General features: G+C 36.5%; 1 protein-coding gene across 3 annotated transcripts in view; it reads left to right on the top strand.

Annotated features, from left to right (window-relative positions):
- LOC106878013 (hexokinase-4) overlaps positions 1 to 17,639 on the top strand; it is a 64,103-nt gene that overhangs the window by 37,294 nt on the left and 9,170 nt on the right. For all 3 annotated transcript variants that reach the window (XM_014927093.3, XM_014927091.3, XM_014927090.3), the window contains 3 exons: positions 9,859 to 10,021; positions 13,442 to 13,581; positions 14,896 to 15,111. In XM_014927093.3, coding sequence (XP_014782579.1) covers positions 9,859 to 10,021; positions 13,442 to 13,581; positions 14,896 to 15,111 — 519 coding nt within the window. The remainder of the gene's footprint in view (positions 1 to 9,858; positions 10,022 to 13,441; positions 13,582 to 14,895; positions 15,112 to 17,639) is intronic.

The raw sequence follows: 17,639 nt of genomic DNA on the forward strand, positions 1-17,639 counted from the left end.
AGCCCTGTGTGTGTGTGTGTGTGTGTGTGTCTCTCTCTCTCTTTCTCTCTCTCTCTCTCTCTCTCTCTCTCTCTCTCTCTCTCTCTCTCTCTCTCTCCCTGCCTGAGTGTTCCCCACCACTGCTGGTGTTGGGGCGTTTAACTTTTCCTCGCTAACCATTAAACAGGCCAAATGTGGCCCAAATATTCTATTTGTGTTCAAACTGGCCAGTTCAACCTTTCATACCTACCCTACAATGTCATTCTAAAAATATACAAAAGACAATGCATGATTAATTCAAAACCATGCAAATAGATAAGCATTACATTTCACAGTGTTTGACATGAACCAGGAAGATAAGCTTTTAGTCAGTAACTACTGGATCTTGGTGACATTAGCGTACGTGCTGCAGAAGTATTCACTTGATACAACAGCTGTGATGCAAAACCATGATCAGTGATAGATTGACAATAGAAGATCAGAGGATTATGTATGCAGGAAAGTGCTCTAGAGCAGTTCTGTAGAGCAATATTTATTTTGGTGTAGAGATAATGTCATTTGTTTGCTTTAAAGATCTCGATCTTATCTGGGGTAGGTTGTATTGTTAGGATAAAGACAATGATTTTGTCATAATCTTCATAAATATTATGTAAAAAAAAAAAAAGCAATCTGTCCAAGATCAATTCCAGTACAGCTTGAAGAATTTGTTGATAAAGAAACTTGAGGAAAAAGTTATGTTGAAGACCTTGATAAATAAAACTGAACATTCTCACCTCCAATAATAATGATAATAATAATAACAATAATAGTTTCAAATGTTGGTACAGTGTCATCAATTTTAGAGGGAGTGGGTAAGTTGATTATAACAGCCCTCAACTAATGCTAGCTTTATGGACCCCCAAAAGAAAGAAAGACAGAGTTGACCTTGGCAAAATTTAACTCTGCCCCAGTGTTCAGTGGTGAGGGACAAAGACAGTGGAATTTGGACTCAGAATGTGAAGAGCCAGAAGAGATGCCACTGAACTTCTTTCTTTTTCTTTCCAATGCTCTCACTGACCTGCCAGCTCTCCAACTTAATAATAAAACCCAGTAAATATTTCTTCAATTTGAACTTTGTGACTAAATTCATGGGACCAACCCAGAGAAGATGGGAAAATGTCAGCCTGATACACAAATGAATTTTCAATCGTTCATTATTCTCTCAATATCTTTTGCTGAACTGCTAAGTTACAGGGATGTAGACACACCAGTGCAAGTTGTCATATGGTGATGGGTGACAAATACACACATCTATACATGCCAGGCTTCTTTCAGTTTCTGTCAACCAAATCCACTCACAAAGCTTTGATCGGCCTGAGGCTATGGTAGTTGTGTGGCTTTTGGAAACTGAAATGGGGGTGTGTGACTGAGGAGAGAGACTCAATTGATAAAGGGGGTAATTGTTCGATTAGTTGAAAACAACCCAGAAAGTGAACCTGTTTTTAATGTTCCGTTGCTTATCGCAATTTATTTATTCATAACACTGAATACCAGAGGTGTTGAAAATTGTTTTTTTTTTAAATGTTCATTTCTGGGCAGCTTAATAAATAATTTAGATTGTGTAAGAGCAGAACCATTTCAAAATCTTTAATTGCTACATTGTGGGTCACACATTTGTACTTTGGTGAAGGTCATTTATTGATCCGAAATACTACACTGCTCCCCTCCCAGCCTGTTTGTTTTATGGAACATTATTATTGTTGTTATTATTATTACTATTATTTAGTTTCTGTCAAACTGGGTAATTTACCTTTTATGTTTGTTTGTTGGACATATTTTGCTATCAGGGCATGAGTGGTGGTGGTGGCAGCAGTGGTGGTGAATGGATACTAAAGGAAAGTTTTGTTGTGTGTTAGTAGTTTGACTAACATTTACAAAGGATCTTTTGTTGACAAGAGAGAGAGAGATAGGGAGAAACATTCCAGTGTGGCCAGTACAGAGTGGCTGAGATATCTTCCAAAAGAATTAGTCATTCATAACAGTTTAATGGCTGAAATGCACACATGCATACGCACACACACACTTAATGGAGCTTATCTATAATTCCCTCTTATGACATGTTAAATGGCTTTCCATTGATAAAATAGAAAATTTAGCCATAAATGTTGCTTACAGTTGGTAAAAGTTTGTAATATTTCCTAATTAATATATTTTCTGTTAATTAAATTTAGTTTCTATTAAAACCTCAACAAATGCTTAGCTACCAGCACTGACAAGAAAGCCTGACTCGGCAACCTGCACCACACAATTGCTCATTATTTCACTTGGTGCCTGTAGAGTCACAGGTGGACATAAACACTCTTTTAGCCCTTCCATCCATGACTTAGTGGAATACCAAGGACGTGACAGCTGAAGGGAGAGAGAAGAGTACACCAGCACTCGGCTGGTTCCCATTTACAGCCAGGTAAACGGGAGTAACATGAAATGAAGTACCTTATTCAAGGCCACAATCCACTCACCTTCACTTGTACATTCTACTATAATTGATTATGGCTCATCATCATCATCATCATCATTTAGCATCCGTTGTCCACGCTGGCATGGGTTGGACGGTTTGATCAGGGCTGGCAAGTGGGAAGGCTGCACCAGACTCCAGTCTGTTTTGACATGATTTCTATGGCTGGATGCCCTTCCTTATGCCAACCACTTGAGAATGTAATGGGTGCCATTTGTGTGACACAACTATGATATTACTTGGCTTGATGGGTCTTCTTATCAAGCATGACATAATGCCAAAGGTCTTGGTCATTGCCTCCGTGAGGCCCAACACTCAAAAGGAGCTTTTCATGTGCCACCAGCATCGGTCACTTTGCCTTTGTGAGGCCCAACACTCAGCAGGTGCTTTTTATGTTCCACCAGCATGGATGCCAGTTACATGACACCAGCATCAGCCTATAATTTCACTTGGCTTGGTGGGTTTTCTTCTCAAGCACAGCATATTGCCAAAGGTCTCAGTCATTGCCTCCCTGGGGCAATATATCTTAATAACCTTATAATTAATACATTGAAATTGTTTCCCTACTTGTTTAGATTTTCCACAACAAAATTAAACAAAGATTTTACTCACAAAGAGTATAAAATAAGATTCTTTTAGGAAGTTGCATTAAAAAAAAGTCATTGTTATGACAAGAATTTAAAATGGGAATACATCCGATGAATAATATTGTTGTTTTGGTTGTGATGTTTACTGACTCGGCCATCTTGACTGACATTCTAACCACAACAATCCATAAAATGCCTGCCAGTGAGAAATTAGTCTATTGAAAGTCATTCTGAATATTAACATTATTATAACTCAGACTGGAACAAACTGGTTAGGTTTGATTTTTTAAAAAAATTGTTTAATCAAGCCATCAGCCAGGTCACTATTCTAACATTTGCAAACAATGAGAAAGACCTATCAGCACATTGATGAAGTTGTGATTATTAGAAGACAAATAATATACATAATGGTATATGTAGACACTTGAGCAATGGCTGCTGTTCTTCTAGTTTAGTTCTGAAAGTGGATCTTATTCAATGAAATGATGCTTCCATTGTGAAAGGGTTTCATTATTGAATACTTTGGTTTGACTTTGAATTTCTCAATGATAATAATATTGATGCTGACTGGATGAAAATGGTGCAGTTGGAAGGGTCCTTAATGCTGGTTTCAAATGTTGACATAAGGCCAGCAATTTCATTGACCCCAGTGCATAACTGGTACTTATTTTATTAATCCCAAAAGAATGAAAGGCAAAGTGAACCTCAGCAGAATTTGATCTCGGAACAAAAATCATTTCGCTTGGTGTTCAAACTATTCTTGCAGTCCCCTGCATTAAGATGGGTCCTTAATAATGAAGTGAAATGATAATCACCAAGGTTGTGTTTTCTCATCAAGACCAAGACTTTGAAATATTTGGAAGAAAGACTAACTTGTGTCCATCGATGATTGTAGTGACTTTGATAGTAATGAAACTCTGAGCTTCGTTTGTTTGAGATTAATGAGCAACTTCTGGTTATAGTGAAGTCCCTTGACAGATGTCCAGATGTTGGTGTTCAGCTAAAAGGTGCTAAGTTAAGACCTTTCAACATGCCTTGGTCTTGAGCAGGAATGTGTATTGTCACCTCTTTTTCATAATTTCTATGACCTGGGTTGACATGTGAAGCCATTGTGGAAGTGGTATCACAATCAGTGGTCAGCTGATATTTGCTCACAACATGGTGCTGCTTGGCTCATCAGAAGATAATCTCCAGAATGGGTTTGCTGTTGATTGATGCAAAGCAGTGGTGAGAATTAGGGTTGCAAATTCTGAGACATTGGTTCTCTCCAAGAAAGTCTTCCTAGTGCAGTTTGTATGTTAGAGGAAAATTTTTAAGTATCTCAGGGCCATATTCAAGAGTGATGGGATACAGAAGACTGAATTTGGATGCTGGAATTGCAGGTGCTGCCAGCTACAGGACTATATAATGCATATGTATTATATATGATGGGTTTTTTTTCAGTTTTCATCTACCAAATTCACTCAAGGCCTTGGTCAGCCTTGAGTTATAGAAGACACTTGCCCAAGGTCCTCTCTCTCTCTCCATATATATATATATATATATATATATATATATATATATATATATATTGCACTCGGCTGAACTTAAATTTTTTATACATATTTATGTAATTAGTAATATTTTGGGGAGGATTCTCTACAGACCACCATGACACCTTGTCAAAAAGCTTTTGGTATCAACAAAAATCCTATGCAGAGACTGATTCTGGTCTGTATACTTCTCTTTGATCTGTCTTACTGCAAAGATACCAATAGCTTAGTCTGCAGATAACCAAAGTAGTCAGCAGATAAGGTTATTAGTCTTCATACTAGCATTGTTTAGACAGGAAGGAATTGAGGGAGGATTTTATAACTGGATACTTTTTCTGTTGCCAAAACCTTACCTGTTTTTCAAATAAGGGATTTTTCTTTGTTTTTTTGTTTTTTTTTCCTGTAGAGGAATTTCAAAGTGCAGGTCTAGTGAATGGTTAGTTGGCAGGAAATATCAACAAATGTCTCCATTTGTAGCCGTAGTTTAGTGTGTGTAGGCTGTAAGCATTCACGCACTTATGTACTCCTCCACACACACACAGAGGTTATGTGGTTAAGAAATTTGTTTCCCCACCTCAGTTTTGGGTTCAGGTCACCCAAAGTCTTGTGTGAGTGAGAATAAAATCTCAGCTGGAATATTAAAGGGGTCCTTTCACATTGAATGGCATAAATATCTGTTGATACCACATGTGACAGGCAGAAAGGGCCAAACCAGTTTTAGCCTGGTTGAATAGCAATGATTGTGGTTTTGGAGTGAATATGTCAACCAGTTTACCTGCTTTTTTTGTTATTTGTCCTTCCCTCCTTTCTTAGAAATGATGATTCATATAAAGTAGAATGGTGTTGGAGTACAGAAGACACCACTGTTAGTCTCACTTTCATGCTTCATTCATTTAAGATGGAAATACTTCATGTTTAAAATATTGCACTCGGCTGAACTTAAATTTTTTATCAACCAAAGAACCGTCCCTCTCCCCCTCCCATTAACATAAAATTCTGCTTTATTTGTGGTTTGTTATAAAAATGAGTTTTGCTCTAATTGTCAATACTGAACAAATCAGACAAGCTGAAGCTGTGGTCGGCCAATCCCTGGTTCAAATGATTGATAAATATTTATATAAACGGTCCTGAAGTATGCAGCCGAAAAAAAAGACTGTCTTATTGTTTCGTTAGTTATCTCTAAAATTATCGATTGTGAGCAATTGATTTATAGCTGTTCTATTAACTAGTTTCTATGAGAAGTTAAAATTAAAATTCTCTTAGATTCTTTTCTTGCCATGAATGCAGTGTAAAAACCCAATTAGAATATTTTCTGTTATTTAATTAAAAGAAAGAAAAAAAAGATGTATTCAGTTATAATAAAAGACCTGTTTCTTTTGTTCTTTAACTGGTCATGCTGGAATAGTGGCTTATTTTTGTTTAGAATTGAACTTTTCAAGCAGTTCCACATAATATTTTATAATTTAAAAGTTCACAGTTCAATTGCAAGTAAAGTCTTGTTCCATTTTCTTATCAAAAATAAAGCCCAGGATATAATAATGAACGTTGAAGTGAGAGGAGGGGTAGGAGTAATTAGACAATGTCATTCTAGGAAGTATCCATTATATAGTCCCCCCCCCCCCAACCTTTTCAAATGATACTTCCTGTTTTTAATTAAATCGTTAATTATAACCCTCTATAATTATTGTTAGCATTTAGTCTGTTATCAGCACTGCCATTACTTTCACCATACATATTACAATTGTAAAGCTTTTAATTGTTGTCGTTACTGCTAATTATGAAATGAATTCCATCCATCAAGAATATTTTTTCTATCATCTTGATAGTTTTCACTGTCGACAGCATTCCTTTATGCACAATCTTTCTCACCAATCATCTTTTAGTTTCAATAAATTTTGTAAACTGTGTTTATTAACTTTGGATCTCACCGGTCTGTTGGTCACTTTCTCAGATTAGGGTCTATACAAAATCTGATGTGATTATTGTCTGCAGTTCCTGCTTGTTTACATCTTTGATTGTTCAGTTTTTCTGTCGGGTATGACAGTTGTGTGTGTGTCTGTGTGTGTTGTATAACTGCAGAAAATTACAAATGTGAAATATCAGGTGCTGTAATAAAAGGTTAAAGTGGGTGTTTGCATGTAAAGCGAAGAATTCTTTCTACTAAAGGCACAACCCCTGAAATGTTGTGGAGGATTCCATTGGTTCCTTTGCTCAACTAGTATTCATTTTATTGACCCCCTAAAAGAGATGAAAGCCAAACTCAACCTTGGCAGAATTTGAACCCAGATTGTAAAGCTGGAAGTAATGCTGCTAAGTATTCTGTCTAGTGTGCTACCAATTCTAGCAGCTCGTTGCCTTGGAATGAAGAATAATGGTAAACTAAAGATGCATCAGTAAGGCCTCTAAGAAAACTTCTTTTCCAAACAGTTCCACAGAGATGTGATTTGGCAAAACCTCTTTACATCTCAACACTATTCTGTACTGCAGGTAAAAGAAGTTAAGTATAATGCTTGCCTAACAAAATCCACACCTAAACCTCATACAGATTCTTCCCCGATCTCTATAGACATTAAAGAAATCTTTAAAAAGGTTAATTTTAAATTCACATATTCCTTGTTGATAGCCAACATGGCTTCTGTCTCTCAGTTCTCAACTCTTGTGTGAAAACCCAAGATTAAAGTCGGTTAAGTAAGATTTTAATTTATTTAGATGTTGTTGCCATCATTCCTTGAGTTATAAAGATACGAGTCAATATTTAAAACCACAATTAGACTCCCTCGTGACAATTCCACTGTTGTTATTATAATAATGCAGTTTTATTGAAATAAAATTATTACACATCAACATTCATTAGATTCTCTTTGTTAATTCTGAGCCAAAGAAAACTTCCATAAAACACCATTGTAATCACGAATAAAACATTTTGATTTAGCCTTTTATTGGCTGTTCATTAAAAATGCATTTCTAATAAAATGTTTCCATAGCAGTGCTCCAGCATGACCCTATCTGAATGGCTGGAATCAGTCAAATTGAAGACAAATATCCCTTAATATTAACCTTGTAAAACAGGTATTCTTTAGAAATAGATATTTGTATATCTTCCATTAGTTACCACATCTCAAACATCTTGCTTCTCTCGGCTTTGACACCCTAAAGCTTCAACTTCTAGCAGCTAAACTGATAGAAGTTCACAAGATTATCCATCATCTTTCCAGCAACAACTTTAGACCATTTTCTTTTTTTCATTTCAATACCTCTACCATTTGTGGACATACTTATAAAATTCAAAATGTATGACTTTTGGAAACATTTTTACATGTTCAATATTATCAAAGCATGGAATAAACTACGTACATTGGATGTTAGTTGTCAGAACACTGCATTGTTAAAAAATTCCATGCTTCCTAAAATTCACCGACATTATTCCTAATATGTCTATCCATCTTTTACTCTTTATGGCTCTTTTACTGTTCACTTTTCTTTCATGTTGTCTTTTATTCTGTCTTACTATGTTGGTACTTTTTGGTTCTCGTTGCTGTCTTTCTTCACTTGGTCTTTGTCTACTTTCTCACCCCTCCTTTACTCTTTCCCAATGAATTTCACTGCAGCTGAGCACTGTATACACAATGTTCAATTATCATTATTTTGATAGATTCTTAAGAATATATTTTGTCAGAGCAACTTTGTATCATCTATTCATAGAGTTAGATTTTATCTGTTCCCGGTTAACAGAAGTTTTATTTATAATTTGAGGTAATCTGGTACAATTAATGAAAAATTGAAATGTTTTAGATTGGGGTGAAGAAAGGGTCCTTTGATCTGTTAAAGAAATTCCTTAACTGTGCAGACTTAGGTGGTTGTGCAAGAGTAATCAAGTGAAGGCACATGGCTTAATGGTTAAGGGTATTTGGCACACGATCCTAAGGTTGTGAGTTCAATACCTGGTAGTGCATTGTTTCCTTGAGCAAAACATTTTATTTCACTTTATTGCTTCAGTCCACTCAGCTAGTTAAAATGAGTTGTACCTGTAATTCTATGGGCCAGCCGTGTCATGCTGAACCACTTGCGTGTTACTTTCACAAGCAGGCTGTTCTGTTTATCAGACCAACAGGAACAGTCATCATCATAACCAGTGGAGTGCCATGCAAGAATAATCACTTTGTTACTTGGCATTTTTGCTAAGTCTTTGCAATTATGTCTTAGCAAAATGACTGCATTCTGCTGGCAATGCAGATTGTGTTTGTAATGACTTCTTTCTTTTGGCGCAATGGCTACTTTCTCTCGTTCCCTTCTCTGATATATTAGTTGTGAGTAGGAGTATGAGAGACACTAAAGCAACCTGTTGGCCTGAGCTGATATGTGCCCTTCGGTAAGTTTAACTGTCTCTGCAACCCTTTCTGTAAAGTAGGTTGATGGGAAACAAAGATAAGGTGATATTCTGAAAGCCACAACGAAGACTATATTGGTCGGATATCAAATGGAAGCTATCCTCCTTCTTTGATTGTATCTTTGGTCTGATGTGCTGTTTTGTCACTTTCCTGAGGAGAATATACTATGGAAAATGGTACTTCTTGTAACTGTTTATTTCCATTCACATGAATTGATAGGAAATATGAAGTAGGAGTAAGTTGCCAGCTGGTTCATATTTAGTTTGTTCTTTATTTAATATGCCACTCCAACCAGTCAATGATATGACATCCATATCTTAAAATACAGGTGCAAGATATCCGTATCTTAAGTGCATTGGCCATGTTTAAGGACATGTTGGGAAGAACAACCTCAAGCAGGGACTGTGTGGTAGGGCAGGTGAAGAGTTGATTTCAGCTTTCTCTTCTATCTGTTCTATTTAGGACAAAGATACATTCAGGTAGGGCTGCTACTACCATCCCCTCCCTTGACAAGAATGTCTGTTCCTTTGTGATGCTGTTTCTGTAAGGTCCTAATGCCATGTAATTTTTCCAATCCTAACATTGCATTCATAGTAACAACAGGGCTAATTGGGGCTGTGGAAGATCATGGCTATTGATCCTGCAAGAATGTGATAGGTTTTAGTCAGCACATATTCTTGTTTATACACTGAAAGAGATTTTTAAAGCCAAGAATTTTATGTAAGACAACTAGAAAACCTCGACTTGCTCACTCACCTATCATCTCAAGAATAGGACATCATCATCATCATCACCACCATATTTTTGTTTTAAAGTTATTAATTTTAGAATATTGTTATTGAAAATAAAAAATTAATTTCCAAAAACGTTTCTTTCAGATTGAAACTATAGTGCGGCCATTCAAGCTTAATGACATGAATTACCGGGAAATAATGCATTTGATGATCGAGAAGTTCAAGGAGGGTTTGAGTGCTAAGACTAACCCAATAGCCTCTGTGAAAATGTTTCCAACATATGTTCGATCAACTCCGAAAGGAACAGGTAATATTTACAATTTACATATTTAATTTTTATTATTTAAAAAAAAATTTTTCTAAATGTTTCTTCTACTCAATCATGACCTGCATGCTACCTAAATTTTTGCAAGGAGATCAATATAACAAATGATTTCAAACATCTCTGATTTATGATTTCAAATCTGTAAAAAGTGATTTGTTGTTCATGAGTTGGAATTGCTGAAGGCTAGTATTCTACTATCCAGGGAGACATTTGATTTCCTTTAAGTGTCATAGACATTTTATATAGCATCACCATCATCCTTTAACATCCATCTCCCATACTGCCATGGATCAAGTGCTTTGCCAAAATTTGACATTCAAAGGCTGCAGTGTAGAACCTGTTTGACAGAGGACTTCAGCTCCTCCCGTCGCACTTAACTTTGCTGACCCCTGTCTGAGTTTTCTTTCTTTCTTTCTTTTCCCCTCTAACTGTTTGTCAGTTGTTGGCTGTTTTACTCTTGGACATTTCTCTGTTAGTATTCTTGTAAATCCCTGGGTTCCAATGTTGCTGAGACTCTCACTGCTTTCTCATTGAGAAGTTATGAGACATGCATTCCTGTCTTTATAATATTTGGAGAATTTTTTTAGAATATGAGCCAGAAATAGTTTAAATTCCTTGACTAGAACCATCATACATCATCATACATCATCATCATCATCATCATCGTTTAACGTCTGCTTTCTATGCTGGCATGGGTTGGATGGTTTGACTGAGGATTGGTGAGCCAGATGGCTGCACCAGACTCCAATTTGATCTGGCAAGGTTTCTACAGCTGGATGCCCTTCTTCATGCCAACCACTCTGAGAGTGTAGTAGATGCCTTTTACATGGCACCGACACGAGGGCCAGTCAGGTGGTTCTGGCAACGACCACGCTCGAATGTTGTTTTCCATGTTCCACTGGCACATGTGCTGGTAAGGTGACGCTGGCAACGATCACACTCGAATGGTGCTTTTTACATGCCACCGGCATTGGAGCCAATCTGTGGCCCTGGCAGCAATCATGCTTGGATGTGCTTTTAATGTTCCACTGACATGGGTGCCAATCAGGCTGTACTGTCATCGGCCACGTCAGTGATTTTGATTTGATTTCACTTGCCTCAATAGGTCTTTGCAAGCAAAGTTTATTGTCCAATGAATGAGGGGTATTCATAAGTGGACTGGTTACACCCACTGGCATAGGCCACGGGCTATGGTCTCACTTGGTTTGTCAGGTCAAATGCAGCTCCTACCATTGCATAATATATAATATAGAATGGTGTATGTGTATATGATATATAATATGGGATGGTGTATGTGTATATAATATACTTTGGTCAAGGTGTTGTTTTGAACGTAAAGGTCATGAGTTGAAATTTCCCCACAGAACTTGTACTAAATTCTTTTTTCCAGTTTGCCTGATGCATCACAAAATATTCCCTTTTCTATTTCAAGGCTGAGTGATTAACTGTAACATTGATGAAAATCGAAAGAAAGAGATTTAAAAAAAAGAGGAAAAAAATAGGTTCTGTTTCATTAAGATCATTTGTTTGCCATTAATGACAATTGCAAGTTGGTGTGACTAATCTTTGTGACAGTCATTGAACATGTTCCATCAACCATTCAAGTCATACATATGGATATTTGTTGTAGATGTAACAATTTTTCTTTTTAAACAAGTTAACCAAGAACACAACCAGGTTCTAGTTTAATGAATTTTTCTTTTCCCAATTGATGACATGTTTATCTGTCCTAGTAAAAATATATTTTCTCTGTTGTTACATTAATCTTTCTCTCTCCTTCATTTCCTCGCCGAGCTATCCTCGTTTAACTATCTTAATTCATATCAACATTTCAACTTGAGCTATAATGGTTCATGGATGTTACATATTTAATTTCTCATTAGATATTACTATAGAATTTTTTGTTGTTATATGTGGTCGTATGTTGTGATGGCATCAACAGACTAAGCTAGGGTTTATATGTCTAACGTACCTGTTCTAATTTCTCTATTGTACATTTTGTTGTATCTGTAATCTATCTTGTATTATACATCATACACATATAACAGACACTATTTTTCCTGAGCCTCAAACTAATACACCCTGTTTGTAGTTCTTTCGCCTCTCTCTAGTTTATATTTTTCAATCATATATACTATATACATGTAGACCAATGCGTAATCTGTATTATATTGTACTTATGTTATATATGTTACATATATATTTTATATACATGTTCTGGCTAAAGGCAAACTAACGACTCAGTGAGAGAATCTCTTCAGTGTTACTCAACCTCCTAGAAACAGATTCCATCCCTGGTTATTTGCTATTGGTAACCACATAATCAGGCACTACCTGCCCATGGTTGATGCATTTACTACTAACCCTTTAGCATTTAAACCTGTCACACTTCCCCTTCAATATTATTCTAATGATGAACAATCACATCATTGAAATCTCAGTTACAGTGTAATGCATGACTAATTCAAATCAGTCTGAATGCTGAAGGGCCAAACTCCCCCCCCCCCCTCCTACTACTGAGCTTGTTCATTGGAAGGAATGCGCGAGGAGGACACCTGAGCAGGATTGGGAGAAAGCAACAACTTGTCAAATGGGTTTGATGAGAACCATTGACTCCATATCTGAGGGGGGGGGGGGGAGATGGGCATTGCCAGAATTATGTAGCCCACTCGAACACTTGAATAGAGATTACATAGATTGGTTGCGAGCAGGGTCAGAAAGAAAGTCCAAGACTAGGAGGGGTTGGAAAAGACTGGGAAAATAAATTTAGATTTCTTAAAAGCAGAAATGCTGTGAGAAAGACATCACTTGATATGACAAGAGAAAATGTCCTGTACAACCCATGCTAGCATGGAAAGCAGACATTAAACGACGACGACGACGATGATGATAATGTCACAATACCTTGGCTTTGATTTCCCAACCTTTGTCAGCATTTATATTCTTCTTGATGTTGCTTTTCCAGTAACTGTCATTGATGAGTTAATATTTATACGTTGGGAAGGCAGCAGGCTGGCAGAAATCGTTCGGACGCCAGGTGGAATGCTGAGCGGTATTTTGTCTGTCTTCACGTCCTGAGTTCAAATTCCACTGAGATTGACTTTGCCTTTCATCCTTTCGGGGTCTATAAAGGAAGTACCAGTTGCATACTGGGGTCAATCTAATTGACTGCTCCCCCCCCCCCTTCCCACCTTGTGCCTAGAATAGAAAAGAATATTTATATGTTGGTATGGTTCTTATGTAACAGGTTTATTAAAAATTGCCATGGCAATTAATTAAAAGAAAAAAGTACTTACCCCCCTCCACCAAAATTTGTTATTTTAGATATTTTAAAATGTCCCTAACGAGGTAAATATTTTAGGATTGATTAATGAACATTTATATTTTATTTTGTTTTTGTAGAAGTTGGAGATTTCCTTGCTCTGGATTTAGGTGGCACAAACTTCCGTGTACTTCATATCAAACTTGATGGTCAAGACACTAAAATGGAAAGTAAAATATTTCTGATTCCTCAGAAGATTATGTCTGGAACTGGAGCCGAAGTAAGTAACATTTTCCTTTTCCCTTCTTTTTTTGTGTTTCATCTGATATTGTTTTTAAGTCCACTTTTCCATGCTTTTATGGACTGGAAGGAATTGGTTGGAGCAGCTTTTCTACAGCTGGATGCCCTTCCTGTCAGCAACCCTCACCTGTTTCCAAGGGAGGTAATAAACTCCACCCCCGTGGCCAGACATGTTTCATGGCAGACTGGAAACTACGACCATCATGTGGTAGGAAAGCAAGAGGGCACACACAACACCTATTAATATCTATGAATATACGACGGGCTTCCTTCAGTTTCCTTCCACCAGATGCACTCCCAAGGCTTTGGTCTTAGTCCAGGGCTATAGTGGAAAATGTTTACTCAAGGTTCTATGCAGTGGAACTAAACCTGAAACTTCATGGTTGGGAAGCAAACTTCTCAGTTGAACGAGGCACAGACATGGCTGTGTGGTTGAGTCATTTTAATCGTTATTTCTCCTCGTTAGTGTTGGATGTGTTCACAATCGATATAATCTAGATGAGGTTTCATTTCATGTCAGTCCCAGCCTCTTCTCTCTCTCATGCACCCTTTACAAACAGCTGGCACTTTTTCTTTTTGCTAAATTTAGTTTTACTTTTCTGAATTATGACAACAGGATTGATAGATATATGCATGTGTGTGTGTTTGTGTGTGTATGTTTGCTAAAAATAGAATATTTTTAGCAAACTCAAAGCTACTCACATGAAGATGTGCAGGTACACAGTGGTTGTTGGATTATATTAATGCAATAATGTGTAAAGTATGTGAAACACTTGGCAGTTACCAGAACAGAAACAATTGTAGTGATTTGGATTAAAGCCTGTTACATTTTTTGGTATGAATTCTGGAGATATCAACAGATTTTCGCATGTATTCCTTCTGTATGATAGCATATGGTAGCCGATACCTGTGGAGGAGCCTTGTAAAGCATGCTATCAGATTATTACATGTGTGTGTATTTGTTTCCTTTATTCACTCATGTTCAGTAAAACATAACTAACAATAATTGCAATTATTCAGATGAGTTGATGGCTATGGGCTGATTCCATCAGTGGTACCCAGCCATGTACATAATTAAAGTACTGTTTGTTGATTTGGAAGACAAATGTCTTTTTATTATTAATATTATTATTATTATTTTTATTATTATTATTATTTGTTAGCACGTTGGATGGAATGCTTAGCAGTATTTCACCCATTGCTGCATTTTGAGTTCAATTTTCACTGAAGTCAACCTTACTTCTCATCCTTATCTTTGCTAACCTACTTCTTTTTCGCTTTTCTTTTTCTTTAGCTCTTTGATCACATAGCAGATTGTATATATAAATTTGTCAAAGAGCAGCAGCTGTTGACACATTATTTACCTTTGGGCTTCACATTTTCATTTCCTTGTCGACAAGAAGGTCTTGATAGAGCAATTCTTACCACTTGGACGAAAGGATTTAAGTGTGAAGGAGTGGAGGGAGAAAATATTGTGGAATTATTACATGCTGCAATAAAACGGAAAGGAGTAAGTATTGTTATTATTATTATTAATAGTCCTCTCATGTAGACTCGTTTTTGATATTAACCCACCTGTGACCACCCCTCCTGGTTCTATGGTACAAACTTCCTGTTTTAAAGGGGTCTAAATTAAAACCTTTAATCAAAATTTTACCAAATTTATTAAGCTATTCGTTATTTTCAAAATTAATTGAAACAAATACTGTGTATTTCAACAGAAATATGGTAACAAAACGGTGTCAGGCTTTCTTTTGCTACTTAAAATATTTAATCACTTCAATTCCTTGGACATTATATATATTTTCTCTCTCTCCATCTCTCTCTCTCTCTGTGTATATATATATAATATATATATATATATATATATATATATATATATATAAATATCACTACACCCTTCCTTACATTTTATATGAATATGCCAGTGCCATCTGACTGGCACCTAATAAAAAAGCACCATTCAAGTGTTGGGCTTCATGGGGGCAGTGACAGGTGACCGACACCTTTGGCAATATACTGTGCTTGTGTAAGACCTGTCAAGCCAAGTGAGTCCAGGTCAATGGCACCTATGCTGGTGGCATTGAAAAAGCACCCTCTACGCTCTCGAAGTGGTTGGCATTAGGAAGGACATCTAGCCATAGAAACCTTGCCAAATCAGATCGGAACCTGATGCAGTTCCCTGGATTACCAGTTTTCAGTCAAACCATGATGGTTTGACTGAAAACTGCCAACATGGACGGCAGACGTTGAACGATGATCAAAAAATACCAAGGAGTTGGGTTAACCTCTCTTTCTTGTTATATTTTTTTGCATTTTTCTTTCTTTACAGAATGCTTTGAGGTCATTCATTTTTCATCCCCCCCCCCCCGGAAGGAGTGGTTTTATTTATAGCAACTCTTTTCAACGTTGCATGTGTTGACAAGAACAAGTATAGAAGAATTAGAATTTTGACCTACATTGTTATGGCTATAGACACACACACACACACACACACACATAGTTGAAGATTATATATAATCCTAACCTACATAATTACATAGTCACACATGGATCTCTCTCATAATTGAGTCCTGCACAAAAAGTTAAAATGACTTTAAATTTTAACAAGAAAGAATTAATCGAAAATGTTTTATGCTTTTCAAGTCAAAACATGTCTTAGAAGTACAAACCTGTTCATATTTTTTGGATTTACCTTTCTGCACCTTCTCTCTCTTTTTTTCTTTTCTTTCTCTTGCCCTAAGCGCTTTGCTACTAAAGTAAATACGACTACCTGGTTGTTTTGTTCCTATAACTGCTTTGTTAGAAGCAATAGTTATTGTTCAGTCCCAGGTCCAGCAGCTCTACATTTGACCCCAGTTCAACCCAGTAAAGGTTTTCTAACCATAGCCATTCTGTCCTTTCCAACATAGTTCGTCTTAGTGCACATTATCTAAAATGTCCCTTTTTTTTTACTTTTTATTTTAAAATACAATACAGTGTGATTTGATGGAGATTTGGCTGTTATTTCTACCATGTTCAGCAAACACATAGAGGCTCCCTCATCAGTATTGGTGCGATCATCTCAGTGGATGACCTTTTGACCCTAGTTGATCCCCTGTTTACCATTAATCAGTGATATTATAATAATGTTGTTTGACATATTCTATTTTGGCCAATTCAAGATATTCCACTAATAATGTCATTCTTGTAGTGTACAAGTTTTATGGAATTTAGTCCAATTCCTTAACTCCTACTTGAACCAAAAACATCTGATGTTTAGTCTAAGGAAGAGTTTTCATAGAGTTGAACTAAATTCTATAAAACTTGTAGAATACAAGACGATGACATTATTAGTTGAATGTCTTGAATTGTGTCTTTGGTTGACTGTAGCTCAGAATTCTTTTTCTCATGAACAACAAAGGACACAAGCAAACTTCCTTCCCATTCAGGGCTAGATTCTCCTGTTCCACCCTAAGGATGACCCCACATTCTTCACATAGCCAAAAATTGCATCATATCTGTTGGATTTCCTTTAGACTTTCATAAACTTGACCCTCTCTAGCTGTTATCTCTTTAAAAAGTACATATTCTCCATTTGAGATGGTAAAGTCACTCCAAGATAAGGACCAACCCTCTACTATCCTTAACACACTTCTTTTATTCATTTCAACTTCAATGTTGTTTCAATTTCATTTCTTCTTTTGCTAGTTGTCATCCCTACCAAAGTGTCTCTGGATTTTTTAAAACTAGTTTTCTTTCCCTAAAATGTACTTCTGCCCTGTTTACTTAAATCTAAAATCATTCAAGATAAACATCACTCACCCACTTTTCCAAATACTCTGGGAAATTGATCCAGTGTCAAACTAAGAAAACAAACAAACAAAAACAGGTTACATTTTGGTGGTAGTTTATCTCTATTTATGTTCTGAGCTCAAATTCTGTTGAGGTCAACTTAACACTCCCTTAACATTGCTGGCCTTGTGCCAAAATTTGAGACCAATATTATTATAGATTTCGAGCACTTTATCACCTCTCCTAACAAAAATAACTTACATT

This window comes from Octopus bimaculoides, chromosome 14, assembly GCF_046866305.1.
Source record: "Octopus bimaculoides isolate indiv1 chromosome 14, ASM4686630v1, whole genome shotgun sequence".
Lineage (NCBI taxonomy): Eukaryota > Metazoa > Mollusca > Cephalopoda > Octopoda > Octopodidae > Octopus > Octopus bimaculoides.